The sequence below is a fragment of the Pecten maximus genome, chromosome 3 (assembly GCF_902652985.1).
Source record: "Pecten maximus chromosome 3, xPecMax1.1, whole genome shotgun sequence".
NCBI lineage: Eukaryota > Metazoa > Mollusca > Bivalvia > Pectinida > Pectinidae > Pecten > Pecten maximus.
This window is the reverse complement of record NC_047017.1, coordinates 28,566,964-28,581,739: the sequence shown is the minus strand read 5'-3', so window position 1 is coordinate 28,581,739 and position 14,776 is coordinate 28,566,964. Positions and strand designations below refer to the sequence as shown.

Below are 14,776 nucleotides of genomic sequence, written 5' to 3'. Positions count from 1 at the left end.
ACGTCACAGTAGTCATTTGTTACGTCACACTGATCATTTGTTTCGTCACACTAGTCATTTGTTACGTTACACTGGTCATTTGTAACGTCACGTTGGTCATTTGTTATGTCAAACAAGTCATTTGTTACGTAACACAGGATATTTGATACGTCACACTAGTCATTTGTTACGTCACACTGGTCATTTGTAAAGTCACACTGGTCATTTTTAAGACGCACTGTAAAACAATAATAATATATAAATCCGGATTTGTAGGATAAAACCTGTTTCCTACTGTCTTGGTAATCGTGTACATGTATATATCATACATAAATATTCTTACCGCGTACTGGATATGTAATTGTTAGAGAAATGCGTTTTACTATCGACACGATCTTTTTAATTTTTTTTTCTCGAAGAAATATTGAATAACAGCTAATGCTTCCGTTTCACATCGATAAACTTGTCATGTGAGTATATCTGTAACAGCATCACGGGACTAGTATCCTACATTCGATTGTTTTGTTTCTGGAAGTGAAACATATTCACATTGGACCATCAGGTAAGAATATAAACACATCCACACCGAGGTATCAGGCCAGAATATAGACATACCCACACCGGATATCAGGTCAGAATATAGATATACCCACATCGGGATATCGGGTAAGGATATAGACATACCCACACCGGGATATCAGGTACGGATATAGACATACCCACACCGGGATATCAGGTAAGGATATAGACATACCCACAACAGGATATCAGGTATGGATATATACATACCCACAACAGGATATCAGGTAAGGATATAGACATACCAACACCGGGATACCAGGTACGGATATATACATACCCACACCGGGATATCAGGTAAGGATATAGACATACCCACACCGGGATATCAGGTAAGGATATATACATACCCACACCGGGATATCGGGTACGGATATAGACATACCCACACCGGGATACCAGGTCAGAATATAGACATACCCACACCAGGATATCGGGTAAGGATACAGACATACCCACACCGGGATATCAGGTACGGATATAGATATACCCACATCGGGATATCAGGTACGGATATATACATACCCACACCTGGATACCAGGTAAGGAAAGATACATACCCACACCGGGTGTCAGGTAAGGATATAGACATACCCACACCGGATATCAGGTAAGGATATAGACATACCCACACCGGGATATCAGGTAAGGATATAGACATACCCACACCGGGATATCAGGTAAGGATATAGACATACCCACACCATAATATCGGGTAAGGATACAGACATACCCACACCGGATATCAGGTACGGATATAGACATACCCACACCGGATATCGGGTAAGGATACAGACATACCCACACCGGATATCAGGTACGGATATAGACATACCCACACCGGGGTACCAGGTAAGGATATAGACATACCCACACCGGGATATCAGGTAAGGATATAGACATACCCACACCGGGATACCAGGTAAGGATATATACATACCCACACCGGGATATCAGGTACGGATATAGACATACCCACATCGGGATACCAGGTAAAGATATATACATACCCACACCGGGATACCAGGTAAGGATATATACATACCCACACCAGGATATCGGGTAAGGATACAGACATACCCACACCGGATATCAGGTACGGATATAGACATACCCACACCGGATATCAGGTACGGATATAGACATACCCACATCGGGATACCAGGTAAGGATATAGACATACCCACACCGGGGTACCAGGTAAGGATATATACATACCCACACCGGGATACCAGGTAAGGATATATACATACCCACACCAGGATATCGGGTAAGGATATAGACATACCCACATCGGGATATCAGGTAAGGATATAGACATACCCACACCGGGATATCAGGTAAGGATACAGACATACCCACACCGGGATATCAGGTAAGGATATAGACATACCCACACCGGGATATCAGGTACGGATATAGACATACCCACACCGGGATATCAGGTAAGGATATAGACATACCCACACCGGGATATCAGGTAAGGATATATACATACCCACCCCAGGATATTAGGTGAGGATATATACATACCCACATCGGGATACCAGGTAAGGATATAGACATACCCACACCGGGATACCAGGTAAGGATATAGACATACCCACACCGGGATACCAGGTAAGATTGTTTAACACATACAAGCATCGCCTACAAAAGATTTTATGATTCCCAATTCATAAATGTCACAATCTCGATATAAACTATATTTTGTCATTAATAGAGTTGTATTTTGGATAATGCAAAATAATTTTTTGAAAGACAAGGAAATTCATTTTTAGACACGTATCTCTAGCAGCACAGGTAGTCAAGGTCATTGTGAGCGTGGAGTGCATAGAGACATACAATCATATTGAATGTGTTGAATTGCTTGATCAATTAATACACAAATGAATTTGATAAAACTATTAGCAGATAATGCTTACAATGGGTTTAATTACGCAATACACAACTTCATAATTGAGGATTAGTTTTTTATGCAAATAATTGGTAGGTGAAATTGAGTGCAGATCCTCGCTGAACACTTCTTAAGCGCGAGTTATCGTAATGCCTAACCGGAAACGGTTTGTTCCCAACCATCCGTAGTATCCATAAAAAAAACATGTCAAACTGACAACTGGCCTCATGGACCCTCGTTATGAGAGGTGCTTTGTAATACAACTTTTTAATAAAGAAGAATAATTAATATACCCTTATGATATATATTTATAGAATATAGATAATATACCTGGTAAATATTGACCCAGGGCGAAACCCGAGGTCAGTGTTTTAGATTCTACAAGGTCGGTATAACACCATATTAACTGAATCAAAGGTTCGTGATTTTGATATTGTATAAGAAACTAGTTTGCAAAAGTTTGACATTTTGACTTCATAAAGGCAATATTAACTCGGTGTCTCTAAAAATAGAAACATGCTTTACCTTTTTGCTTTCAAATCAGATTATTTATTACATTTTTACCAGTGAAATATCAAAAATTATTCATTCTATAAAAGTGATATTTTTCACTAGTGAAAAGTCTAGTGAAAAATATCATATTTATCACTAGTGAAAAATATCACTTTTGCTGATTTGACCAATCAAATTAATGATTAGAAAATACCAAAATAATTTACCAATCAGAAAGCCCGACATATATCTCAGCACCTGGACAGGGGGAACTACATTTTTTGTTTACAAATTATCGCTGTAGGCCTAGTTAGCATACGGGGTAGGTTTTTCGTTGACAAAAAATGTAATAAACAGAATATCTAACAGTGTCTTCAGTAAAACCAAATATATTTCACTCGTATGGCTAATATTTAGATATTTTTCACTCGTGCTGCGCATTCGTGAAAAATATCAAAATATTAGCCCCACTCGTGAAATATATTTGATATTACTGAAAACACTGTTAGATATCCTCTATATATTTATCTAGTGATGGATGAGTATCCTTAGATTGCGTTTATCGAATTTGTCTTTTCTCTCTCGGTAGGATGGAGTGTTGTGTGAAGGCATGAATAGACAAAGGAATGCCACCTGTAGTCAGTATAGTAAAGGGGACTAATATGTATTTCGTTTAACAAGATGGAGACGTCTAATTTCTCTCATGAACAAGAACAGCCGACCGAAGGAGTGCCCATAACTGTCGAGAAAAATGTCCTGAAATCTCGCGAAAGGTTTGAGTCGTGTGAAGTTCCCGATGAGAAATCTCTTCTCATTCCTCATTCTTCAGCTGCAGGTGTGGCCAGGGGACAGTGTAATACCGGGAATGTGGATCACGTCCCTCTCCAAATTTACATACTCGGACCTATACTAGTTTCAATGAGTTTTGGTTTTATCACCAATTCTCTGATATTTACACAACGCGTTTTTGATATTACTGAAGAAAAACTGTTTCCAGGATCAAGTTGGAACCAAAGTAAAAATGAAAGCATATGTTATAAAAACCAAAGTTTTGAAGAGTATTTAGAGGAACAAGATGTCCAGCAAATCACCTCCATGTACAATATATACGCCTCCCTCTGCTGTGGGATTCCAGGAATATTTTCTAACCTCGTCTTCCTGGCGATGAGTGACGTATATGGACGGAAACTATTTATATTCATAACTGTAACAGGACAATTCCTCGCGACAGGAATGCTTGCGATTGGAATGTACTCCAATTGGAATATATACATCTTGCTTACCTTCCAGTTAGTGAGTGGGTTAACAGGGGGCGAGTTTACTTACCTTTCAATAGGGTTTGCTGTCATAGCGGACATCACTCGAGCAGGGCGGTCAAGAGCATTTGCCATAGTGTTGACAGAGATAGCTGTTGGTATAGGAACCCTGGCGGGGTCTGCCATATCAGGCTACTTAATACATCTCCTTCACTATAGAATGGCCATGGTAGTCAGCGCTTCTGTCGCGTGTCTCGGAGTTGTTGCTACGCTTATATTTCCAGAAACACTACAAAAAGAACATTCACGGAAATACAATGTTTCACAAACATTTAAAAATATATTTCTGTTTTATACTAAAGATATTTCATCTGTTGGAAAACGGTGGAAGTTCAGGGCGTGTTTGGCGGCTCTGTTCTTCATTTTTCTTTCTAATTTCGGAAAGTTTGGCATTGAGACATTGTATCAGTTGAACTCGCCGTTCTGTTGGACGCCGGTAAAGGTGGGCTGGTACACAACCCTCCGGACAGGACTTCCTCTCGTCATTGGTATGGGACTTGTCAAGCCCTTCCAGGCCTGTATGCAGGAGCACGTGATCGGTATCCTGGGGTCCTTATCCTATACAGCAGGCTACGTTCTGGAGGCACTGGCAACCAATGAACTCATGATGCTTATAGGTATGGGCACTCGTTTTGGGAATTAATTTTGATGTTGCTAGGTATGTATACTTACTTTGATGTTGCTAGGTATGTATACTTACTTTGATGTTACTAGGTATGTATACTTACTTTGATGTTACTAGGTAGGTGTACTCTGTTGATGTTACTAGGTATGGCTACTTATTCTTTCTTTTATAATTATTTCCATTATCAAGTCAAATCAATACATGGATAACCGTTAATAACTGCCAAACAAAACATAAAAAGACAAAACCATAACAGACACAGAAAAACAAGGTAGGATTGTTTGTTTTAAATTTCACATTATCAGAACAAAATTAAATTTTAAAGAAAGGAAGAATAAGTTCATTGGAAAGAAATATTGAGATAATTTGTTTTGTTTTGTTTTTTGTTCTTTATTTCTTTTTTAGTTAGATATTCCAGTAGGTCTTTCCCATTTTGTCAATTGTGTTTAAACTGGTTGGAGGAGTTTTCTCCCTTACCTCTGGCAGTAAATTTCTGGGTGAGATACAAACCATTTAAAGAATTGTTTAATGATACAATGTCAAGATTATTCTGAAGACATCTAGATTTATAGATGAAATGTTTACCGGCAAAAGTATCATATTAACAACTTTCCTATTTATGCCAAAATCGGTTAAACCAAAAAGATTTTTTTTTATCAAATTCAAATGTGATAAACAGGTTATTTAAGATTTTTTCTAAATTTTGTAGCAAAATTTGTACTTTCTTACAATTCCATAATGTGTGTTCCAATGTTTCAATTTCAGTTTTAAAATATTACATAAAGGAATAGCAGATAACCCAACTTTAAATGAATATGAATTTGTCGTCAGAATATGGTGATTAATCCTATATTGAAGCCATTGTAATTTAGCGTTTTTGATGACAGAAAAAGGAAGATTAAAAATTGAACTCCAGTCAATATCCTCTGAATCAAAAATGTTCTTCCCATTTTTTCCATCTGTTGGAATTACATCATTTTTACTAATTTTATTATTTCTATAATAAGTACCTTTATTCTTTTTTTCATAAAAAATGCTAAATGTCTTGGAATGAACGGAATCTATTTTCGAGTGGATTAAGCCATGTTGACTGCAAAGTTCCTTAATAGCTGTTATAATACCGTGATATTGTAAGAACGTTGCTGTTACACCATGTATTTCTCTGAAATCTAGAAAACTAAGGAAATTACAATTATCTTTTTTCAAGTCATTAGCTACTACTACTCCCTTTGTGTACCAATTTTTATAAAAAGAAAAAAGGAAGAAAAACAAACAAAAAACACTACTATTATAGACTTGAATTTTTCATTATACCGTAAAGGTATGTTCAAGATGAATTTTATATCTGAATGTTTTTCTCCTCATTTGAACAGGTTTTCCAAGATTTTTTTGTCAATACTGGAACTCAACATAATTTGCCATTTTCCAGATGTTGTAAATAATCTTCGAATCCATGAGAGTCTTAATGCTTTAATTGGGATCATGTAAAGTCCTTCTTCAGAATGATTTTTAATGATTACATCTCTTTTAATTTTGTCAACCTTACTATTCCAGGGAAAGCTATTTATCTCAGTGTATAATCTTTTTTATGAAGGTGTTATCTGGATTTGGAAGAGATATAAACAGGTGATTAAACTGAGAAATCAGTAAAGATTTTATTTTATTTATCCTTCCTATAGGTGTAAGACTTATCCTATTTTCATACCTTAATCAATGCTTTAAGTTTCACCAGTTGGTTTTTTTTTTACAAAAAATTGACTTTGCATTACGTTATAAGTCAACATGAATATCAATGCCATGAAGAGAAGTTTTTCTTGCCCCTTTTACAAATTGCATTCTCTAGCCAAAACGTCCTTGCTATGTTTTTTATTTCCAATCCAAACTACTTGTGTTTTTCCCAGAATCATTTTAACCCAGATGTTCTTTCAAAATATTATAATTCTTTTATAGATACTCGTAGTGATAGTTCCTCTGATCCATCAATAATTAGTAATTTGTAATCAGCATTAAGAGAAAATAGAATAGAGCGATCAGATTCAGTTATTTTTACTCCTTTTATCTTTGTGCTTTCTCAAAATCAATCATAAGTATCATTCCCTGTAAGTTATTTTCTTCGTAAATTTTATTTCATCATAGATCAGTCTAGTATTTCCCCGATATATCGTCCAAAAATAATGCTTGTTTGAGCTGAATTTATCAATTTACTCAAAACTGTTTTTAATCTTATAGACCCAGAATTTATCTTTTATATACAATGTTCATTTTTTTAGAAATTGACGTGATTTATCCCCTTTTGGTATACAAACTATTATTCCCTGTTTTTGAGTCACTGATAATTCCCCATTTTCATAACCATAATTAATATATCTAACAATAAACTTGCCTAATTGTTTTCAGAAGCACTTGACAAATTCAACAGTGAATCCATCTGAGCTAGTACTTTTATCATTTGTCACATCATAAAGAGTGTTTGATGCGTCAGTGAGATATAGGACCTTCTTATTTTTCAGATTCAGTGATGTTCAACTTTGGAATTTCAATATTTTCAAATACTTCATCCAAATCAACTTCATCAATATTATCATTTTTATTATACAATTTTTCATAGAAAAGTTTTATTTAATTCAGAATGTCCATTTGATTGGAAATCATTGTGCCATTTTCATTAACAAAGTGTCTATATGAATCAATAGGACGCGGTTGTCATTTGTTCCAGACAATGATGCAATCTACCACGGTGAACTATATTGATAAGTTAACTTTTAGAAACACATAACAGGAAAATAAAAAACGTAAAATCGACCTTGTTACATTATTCCTTTTTAAAGATTGATGCCATAACAACTTCCTTTTGTTAAAACCACATCCCTCCCAGTCTCGGAGGATTTAGTATCTGTTGTGACGTCACTACGCGCCCAACTCAACTGTTCTCGCGGCATTCCCACATCGGAAGTTTGCATTGTTGTAGGTTCAACGCATTTGAGTGATCTGTCATATCTGTCTGTGACGATATCGTCCTTGATTTGACGCTTCCCATTACTCCCCTTCTCTGTTTTGTCAGAAGCATGTCTCTACAGGAGGGGTTAATTGTACACATTCAACACACTGTCATCGGAGTCCTCTGTTCCACTCGTGTGTGATCGTTAATTGTCGTCATTTAGTGATACAAAATTTTTGTTCATTGATTTGCAGGGACGAATCTATCTCACCTCCCCAGCTGATTTAATGCTGTCGTCATCATTTCTATCATCTTGTCCAGAAATCCTTGAGTATCACAGATTTTAGTGGTCCAACACCGTCCACAAGCTGTAACTGAGTAACTGATAAACCGTTTCTTGTAATGTACTTACAACCTTGTTCATTATCGATTCCCACGACGGCCTGAAGCTATTCCGTTGTGAAACTTGAGATAGCTATGGAATGTTATTTGCGGACCAGTTCATGTTCACCGATCTTTCCACAGCTTACCTTTTCATTGATTCCAGCCACCCATCAGTTTAAGCGATTTCATCTTTATGTCTTCTGATTGCAGGCTCAGTCGGTTATTTCGAATCCCGTCCGTCAATAAGAAAAATAGCGATTTCGTCGTAAATGCATATGGTGTTAGGTTGTTATTGTGAACCAATTCTGGAAATTATTCTGGCCACATTTGCTTTTCGGTGTTAGATTATTTTAACAAATTATGCATTGTTCTGTTTAAGCGTTCACATTGTGCGTTCCCTTCTGGATTGTATGGGGTTGTCTAAGATGTTGTGACATTGTAAATGTTACATAATCATTTGAAGTCAGGACGATGTCACTAGGAATTTGATTTGGTATGCCAGATTTCACTAACTAGTCTTTCGCAAGAATTTTGGCTAAGTTCATCGCCTTCTGATCTTTATTTGGAACTTTCGATGTAAATTTCATATTAACGTCCGTAATGAATCAATACGTTTTCTCTTTCATCTGACGCTTTCTCCAGTTGCGTAAAGACTATATCAACAACTTTCATTTGTCGAGAAACCATTAGTGACTTGAGAGCCGGTACAGTTATTTCTGCCTGGAAACATGGGTCCATAATTACGTACCATGAAGTCCATCTTCGTCAATCAGTCAGTCAAACTTATGTATTCTTGCCGTCATTGACGTTCAATGGGTTTGTGTCCCGTTTTTCAGTACTTCCAAATGACTCCTATATTTTCATCATTTATCTGACGTAACATTGAACCTTCTCTAAAATAATTTTGTTTGTGATACATTTGTGCGTTTCAGATCCGTACAAGGAAGTTTGGATAGTTAGCAGAATAGTTATCTACTTTGTTATTCCATTTCTTGGTAAAAGACCTTTATCCATCGTTATTGGTGGTCCCTTTCCCTTTTTGTCCTGCTTCGTGAGAAGCTCGTATACTATTGCAGCAGTTCGCAAAAATCCATTCTCAAAACAACGATGATATCCTCACAATCCGGTATTTTCTGTTTTTCAGTTTTAATCACTATTCCTTCAATCTGCTGAATAATACTTAAACAGTTTTAAATGTTCCCTGATTGAAGTCGAAAAATTTGCGTTGCCAAACGATTGTACTTTTACTGAACCCTCTGGTTGTTGGTGAATTCTCATCGTTTTTTTAAATTCTCTGGTTTGTAATAATATGAAAGATATACAGTCACCGATCTCTCATGTTTTACTGCCATTCAAAGCGAGTCACATGAACTTCACACTTATAGCACCATGGGTATCATTTTGAACAGTTAAAGGACGGGAAACATAGAGTGACTGAAAATGGGACAGCATCTGGATGGTGCAATCTTTCCTTCGATGTCAACCAGGGATGCATACTAATACCTTTTTGAAACATTCTACCTAGTTTATGCTTGCCGAAGAAAGCAAATTTTGTCAAAGAGTAGCATCATCGTTTAACTGACACAGGATGATATCGATAGAGCATTTGACTGGTGTAAAAAGTGGCGAACATGACTGAATATTTTGAAGTGTAATACTCGAAATTCTTCGTGAAAATAATCTTATTTAGTATTCTTACGTGATTTGATGTGAGGTTTTGTCAAAGGCTACACGTGTTTACGAAGCGTTTTTATTACGGATTTGTACTGTTTCATCCTACGTACCAAATACCTGAAATCTGTAAACGATACATCCCTCAAACATGTATATCACCATCCCACGCCGCTGCTAGATATAGATAACGCCATTTGTGAATCACCAACTATCATTCTGTCCTTCTCCACAACTATGTCCATCAATTTCAATAGCACTATAGATTAATCATATAAATTGTCTCCTTTGATTTGATAAAATCGTTGCGCTAACGGTCCAACCGTTTTGGCTTCATTAAATGTTGTGTGATACCTGTTGTTACCATCCTGCTCTTACCTGAGATTGTGACTCGATGCAAGACTATTTTCCTTCGATTAATCAAATTTCAGTTTGAATTACGGCTTCGTTATTATGTCGGTATTCTTTATTGTTTCAGTTGCCTTCGTCAGTTTTATGGGTGCTTTACCCGTGCCGATCATCAGAGCAATCATGTCACATATGACACCTCCAGAACAACAAGGTAAGTGCATTAAGGTTCTTAACAATTAAGTATCCTTTGTCACGTGATACCTCCGAAACAACAGGTCAAGTATTGTTAATATTGTGACACCAGTTCTAGCACCATAACGTGCAGACGATACAGTTTCCTATCGTTCCTGCTATTCACAGGTTCCCTTTTTGCCGGAGTAGCAGCGGTGGAGACGATTTGTGCTGTTGTGGGAAGCGTGACTGGCAACGCCATCTATTCCGCAACGGTTGATTGGTTCCCAGGATTCTCATTTCTTCTATTTGCTTGTTATACTGGAATAGCAGGTGTTTTTATCATGTAGGTATACATACAGTTTGATATATCATGAACTTTTATATTCTCACAGCAAAACAAAACAACCTGTACAAGTCATCCCACTCGGTCACATAAAATTGTACAAGTGAGCATGACACTCCCCCGGTCACATTAAACTGTACAAGTGAGCATAGCACTCCACTTGTTCATATTAAACTGTACAAGTAAGCATATCACTCCCCCGGTCACATAAACCTGTACAAGTGAGCATAGCACTCCACTTGTTCACATTAAACTGTACAAGTAAGCATAGCACTCCCCCGGTCACATTAAACTGAACAAGTAAGCATAGCACTCCACTCGGTCACATTAAACTGTACAAGTAAGCATAGCAGTCCACTCGTTCACATTAATCTCCAATCTGTTTCCAACATCCCTTACATCTCTTTGAATCAAAACTCAAATCTAATGCCACATTTGATCTATTGCCAAAAAGAATTTTTGTTAATGAAAGTGTAGTAAGACAGAAGAATATTTTCTTGTCTCCAAGTAAAAAAACAGAACAAATTCATCAAGGTGCACACATTATCCGCCTCTTACGAAATTACAAGTGGGATACACACATTATCCGCCTCCTACGATATTACAAGGGGGGATACACACATTATCCGCCTCCTACGATATTACAAGGGGGGATACACACATTATCCGCCTCTGACGAAATCACAAGTGGAATACACACATTATCCGCCTCTGACGAAATCACAAGGGGGGTACACACATTATCCGCCTCTTACGAAATCAGAAGGGGGGATACACACATTATCCGCCTCTTACGAAATCCAGAGGGCATCCATAGGATTATTGCAAGAGAAAAAAAACGCGTAATTACTTTGTGGAATAAAATGTTTTATAGTTTCATCTAATTGGTTTTTACTCAAATCTCAATAACTAACAAAAAGCTTTGTTATATGTTAATTCATTTCAGAATGTATTATACATACATCGCGTTAAACATTTTATATTTTAACTTCATCTCAATTTTCTTTGATATTTCTCTTTTTTTCTTTCAGTATATTATTAATTGATTCAAGGTTGGAGAAGACAGAAACACAACAGAAGGTTCCGGTTTAAATTATTTCAGAAACACAACACAAAGTTCCAATTTAATGAGTATAGAAACATTACTGAAGTTTCCGGTTTAACGAGGTCAGAAACACAACAGAAAGCCCCGGTTTAATGAGTTCATAAACACTACAGAAAGCTCCGACTTAATGAGTTAATTTGATTAATATCTGTATTTTATCCAAAAAATATGCTCATTAACTTATACTATTATATCTGTGCTGTATTACAATGCTTGTTCAAATAAATTGATATTATGGAATTTGAGCCGTCTAGTTATATTTTGTATTCATCATATATAGACATAGGACATTAAAGGGCGACTTCGGTTGGGACTCGAGTTGAGACTCGACTTACTCTAATATCAATCGATCATCCAGAGTTCCGACAATAGTGACGTCATATGGCCGACTCCATCAACCCATACCCGACCCTGGGTTAGAAGAGTTCCGACTACAGCAACTATGCTTCGTTTGCACATGCGTCACCGCTTGGAAGCACGACAGTGATTGGTTGTTGTTTATACGCATATGTAATCACATTAGAAGGAATTCTATTTTAACAGCCTGACTATAGCAAATAGTTGACTCTCGAGTCCTACCCGAAGTGAAACAAGTAATGATACATCAGATGTATCGTTATATCTAAATATCTTATAACATGTCCATATCAAGTTGCCGTTTGTCTGATATTCTTTTATAGATTATGCTTCTTGAATATATAGAACCAATTCAATACCATAAAACATATGTGATTCTTAACATACAATCTACCAAATTGTAATTCACCTATTCACCCGAACGTCGTGACACATATAATGTCCCAGATTGTGACTCGATTCACTTAAAACTAACAACTGTGGTATGTGTTATCTGTACAAGTTATTTATCATATGCTTACAGTAAGTCTAATGAAAATAAACAAATACGATTGACATACAACACCAACCCAAATCACACTTCCAATACGTGTACAAAAACTGGGTCAAAGTGATCCTCCAGGCAAACCTTAATGTAATGCATGTAACGTAATCCCCAATAACATCGTACATATGTATTATAGTACACATATACACTGGGTCAACGTGACCCTCCAATAACATCGTACATGTGTATTACAGTACACATATACACTGGGTCAACGTGATCCCCAATAACATCGTACATATGTATTATAGTACACATCTACACTGGGTCAACGTGATCCCCAATAACATCGTACATATGTATTATAGTACACATATACACTGGGTCAACTTGATCCCCAATAACATCGTACATATGTATTATAGTACACATATACACTGGGTCAACGTGATCCCCAATAACATCGTACATATGTATTATAGTGTATATATATACACTGGGTCAACGTGATCCCTGTTAACATCGTACATATGTATTATAGTACACATATACACTGGGTCAACGTGATCCCCAATAACATCTTACATATGTATTATAGTACACATCTACACTGGGTCAACGTGATCCCCAATAACATCGTACATATGTATTATAGTACACATATACACTGGGTCAACGTGATCCCCAATAACATCGTACATATGTATTATAGTGTATATATATACACTGGGTCAACGTGATCCCCAATAACATCGTACATATGTATTATAGTACACATATATACTGGGTCAACATGATCCCCAATAATATCGTACATATGTATTATAGTGTATATATATACACTGGGTCAACGTGACCCTCCAATCAAACCTTACATAGGTAATACAATACATGTATATATATACACTGGGTCAACGTGACCCTCCAGTCAAACCTTACATAGGTAATACAATACATGTATATATATACACTGGGTCAACGTGACCCTCCAATCAAACCTTACATAGGTAATACAATACATGTATATAATTAACCAACCTCATCCCCTTCATCGGCGACATCCTTTATGTAATTGTATATCAACCATGAGTAATGTCATATCCCCAAAATGAGAACCGAGAATAGTTATAACGATGCACATCAAAGAGGACACCTTGATCTATTGCAGTACGTGGTTTTTTTAAATAAGAACACTTGGGTTATCAGGGTGGCGGGAATGCTGGGATTTTTTGATTTTTTTTTTTTTTCATTTCAGAACGATTGTCATCATTGTCGCTTTATTAACATCTTAAAATCGAAATAATACACAACAAACATACACCAATTCATTAACGGTTTTTAATTTTTTTTACCGGTTTCTCTTGTTCTATATTAAGACCTCCATAGTGATACACAAACGAAGATAAAGATAGTATGCTGTCGTCTGCATGTCAGTATTGCGTGTACACCCCACCAACACACTACTTCATCAAGGTATGTTTATCTTCTTTATAATATGTACACGTATTCGCCATGGAGAACTTAGATCTGTGTTGAATTAGATTCTATAAGGTTTTTATTTAAACGCTATTAATGAAAATCATCTGTAATGAAGATAATCTTTAATGAAGATAATCTGAGTTCAAAGGATTGTAAAAATTCACAGATAAAGACTTTACATTGTTTTTTAACGTCAAACTTTAATTTTACAACCATTGTGATACAATTTAGTGCATTTTGTCAATCGCGGTTTTTAGAGTGCTCATTATATTGGCGAGTTTGTGTTGTCTACGTCTACGTTTCTAGGGGAGTGTGACACACAATATACCGGCACTTAACACTCCGTACAAACTTAGAGTTAGATACAGTAGAGCTTAAAACAAGAGATCCCAGAGGGATCTTGGCTCCTACCATTGAATGATCTTTATAGGTTCCATGTCAGATTGATCTTTTCTCTTTTTTACCCTTCCTCTTACTAATCTGTGTAAATTGAGAAACATCCCTCCAGTGCTTTTTAAACAAGGGAAACTTATATATGAAATTTGAGATTTAGCGATAATGGCTGTCTGTCGACAATGTTTTCAGATTGGTCCAAAAAT

At 36.5% G+C, this 14,776-nt stretch overlaps 1 protein-coding gene across 2 annotated transcripts; it reads left to right on the top strand.

The window, feature by feature from the left end:
- Nucleotides 1–459: 459 nt before the first annotated feature.
- Nucleotides 460–12,099, top strand: LOC117323819 (solute carrier family 46 member 3-like). 2 transcript variants are annotated; one of them, XM_033879287.1, is made up of 5 exons: nucleotides 460–541; nucleotides 3,537–4,880; nucleotides 10,360–10,443; nucleotides 10,593–10,749; nucleotides 11,781–12,099. In XM_033879287.1, exons 2-5 carry the CDS (start codon nucleotides 3,629–3,631, stop codon nucleotides 11,839–11,841), a joined length of 1,554 nt encoding a protein of 517 aa, XP_033735178.1. In that variant the 5' UTR covers nucleotides 460–541; nucleotides 3,537–3,628; the 3' UTR covers nucleotides 11,842–12,099. The 2 variants fall into 2 exon arrangements, with proteins under 2 accessions (XP_033735178.1, XP_033735179.1); XM_033879288.1 differs by lacking the exon at nucleotides 460–541 and adding an exon at nucleotides 590–645.
- The last annotated feature ends 2,677 nt before the right edge of the window (nucleotides 12,100–14,776 follow it).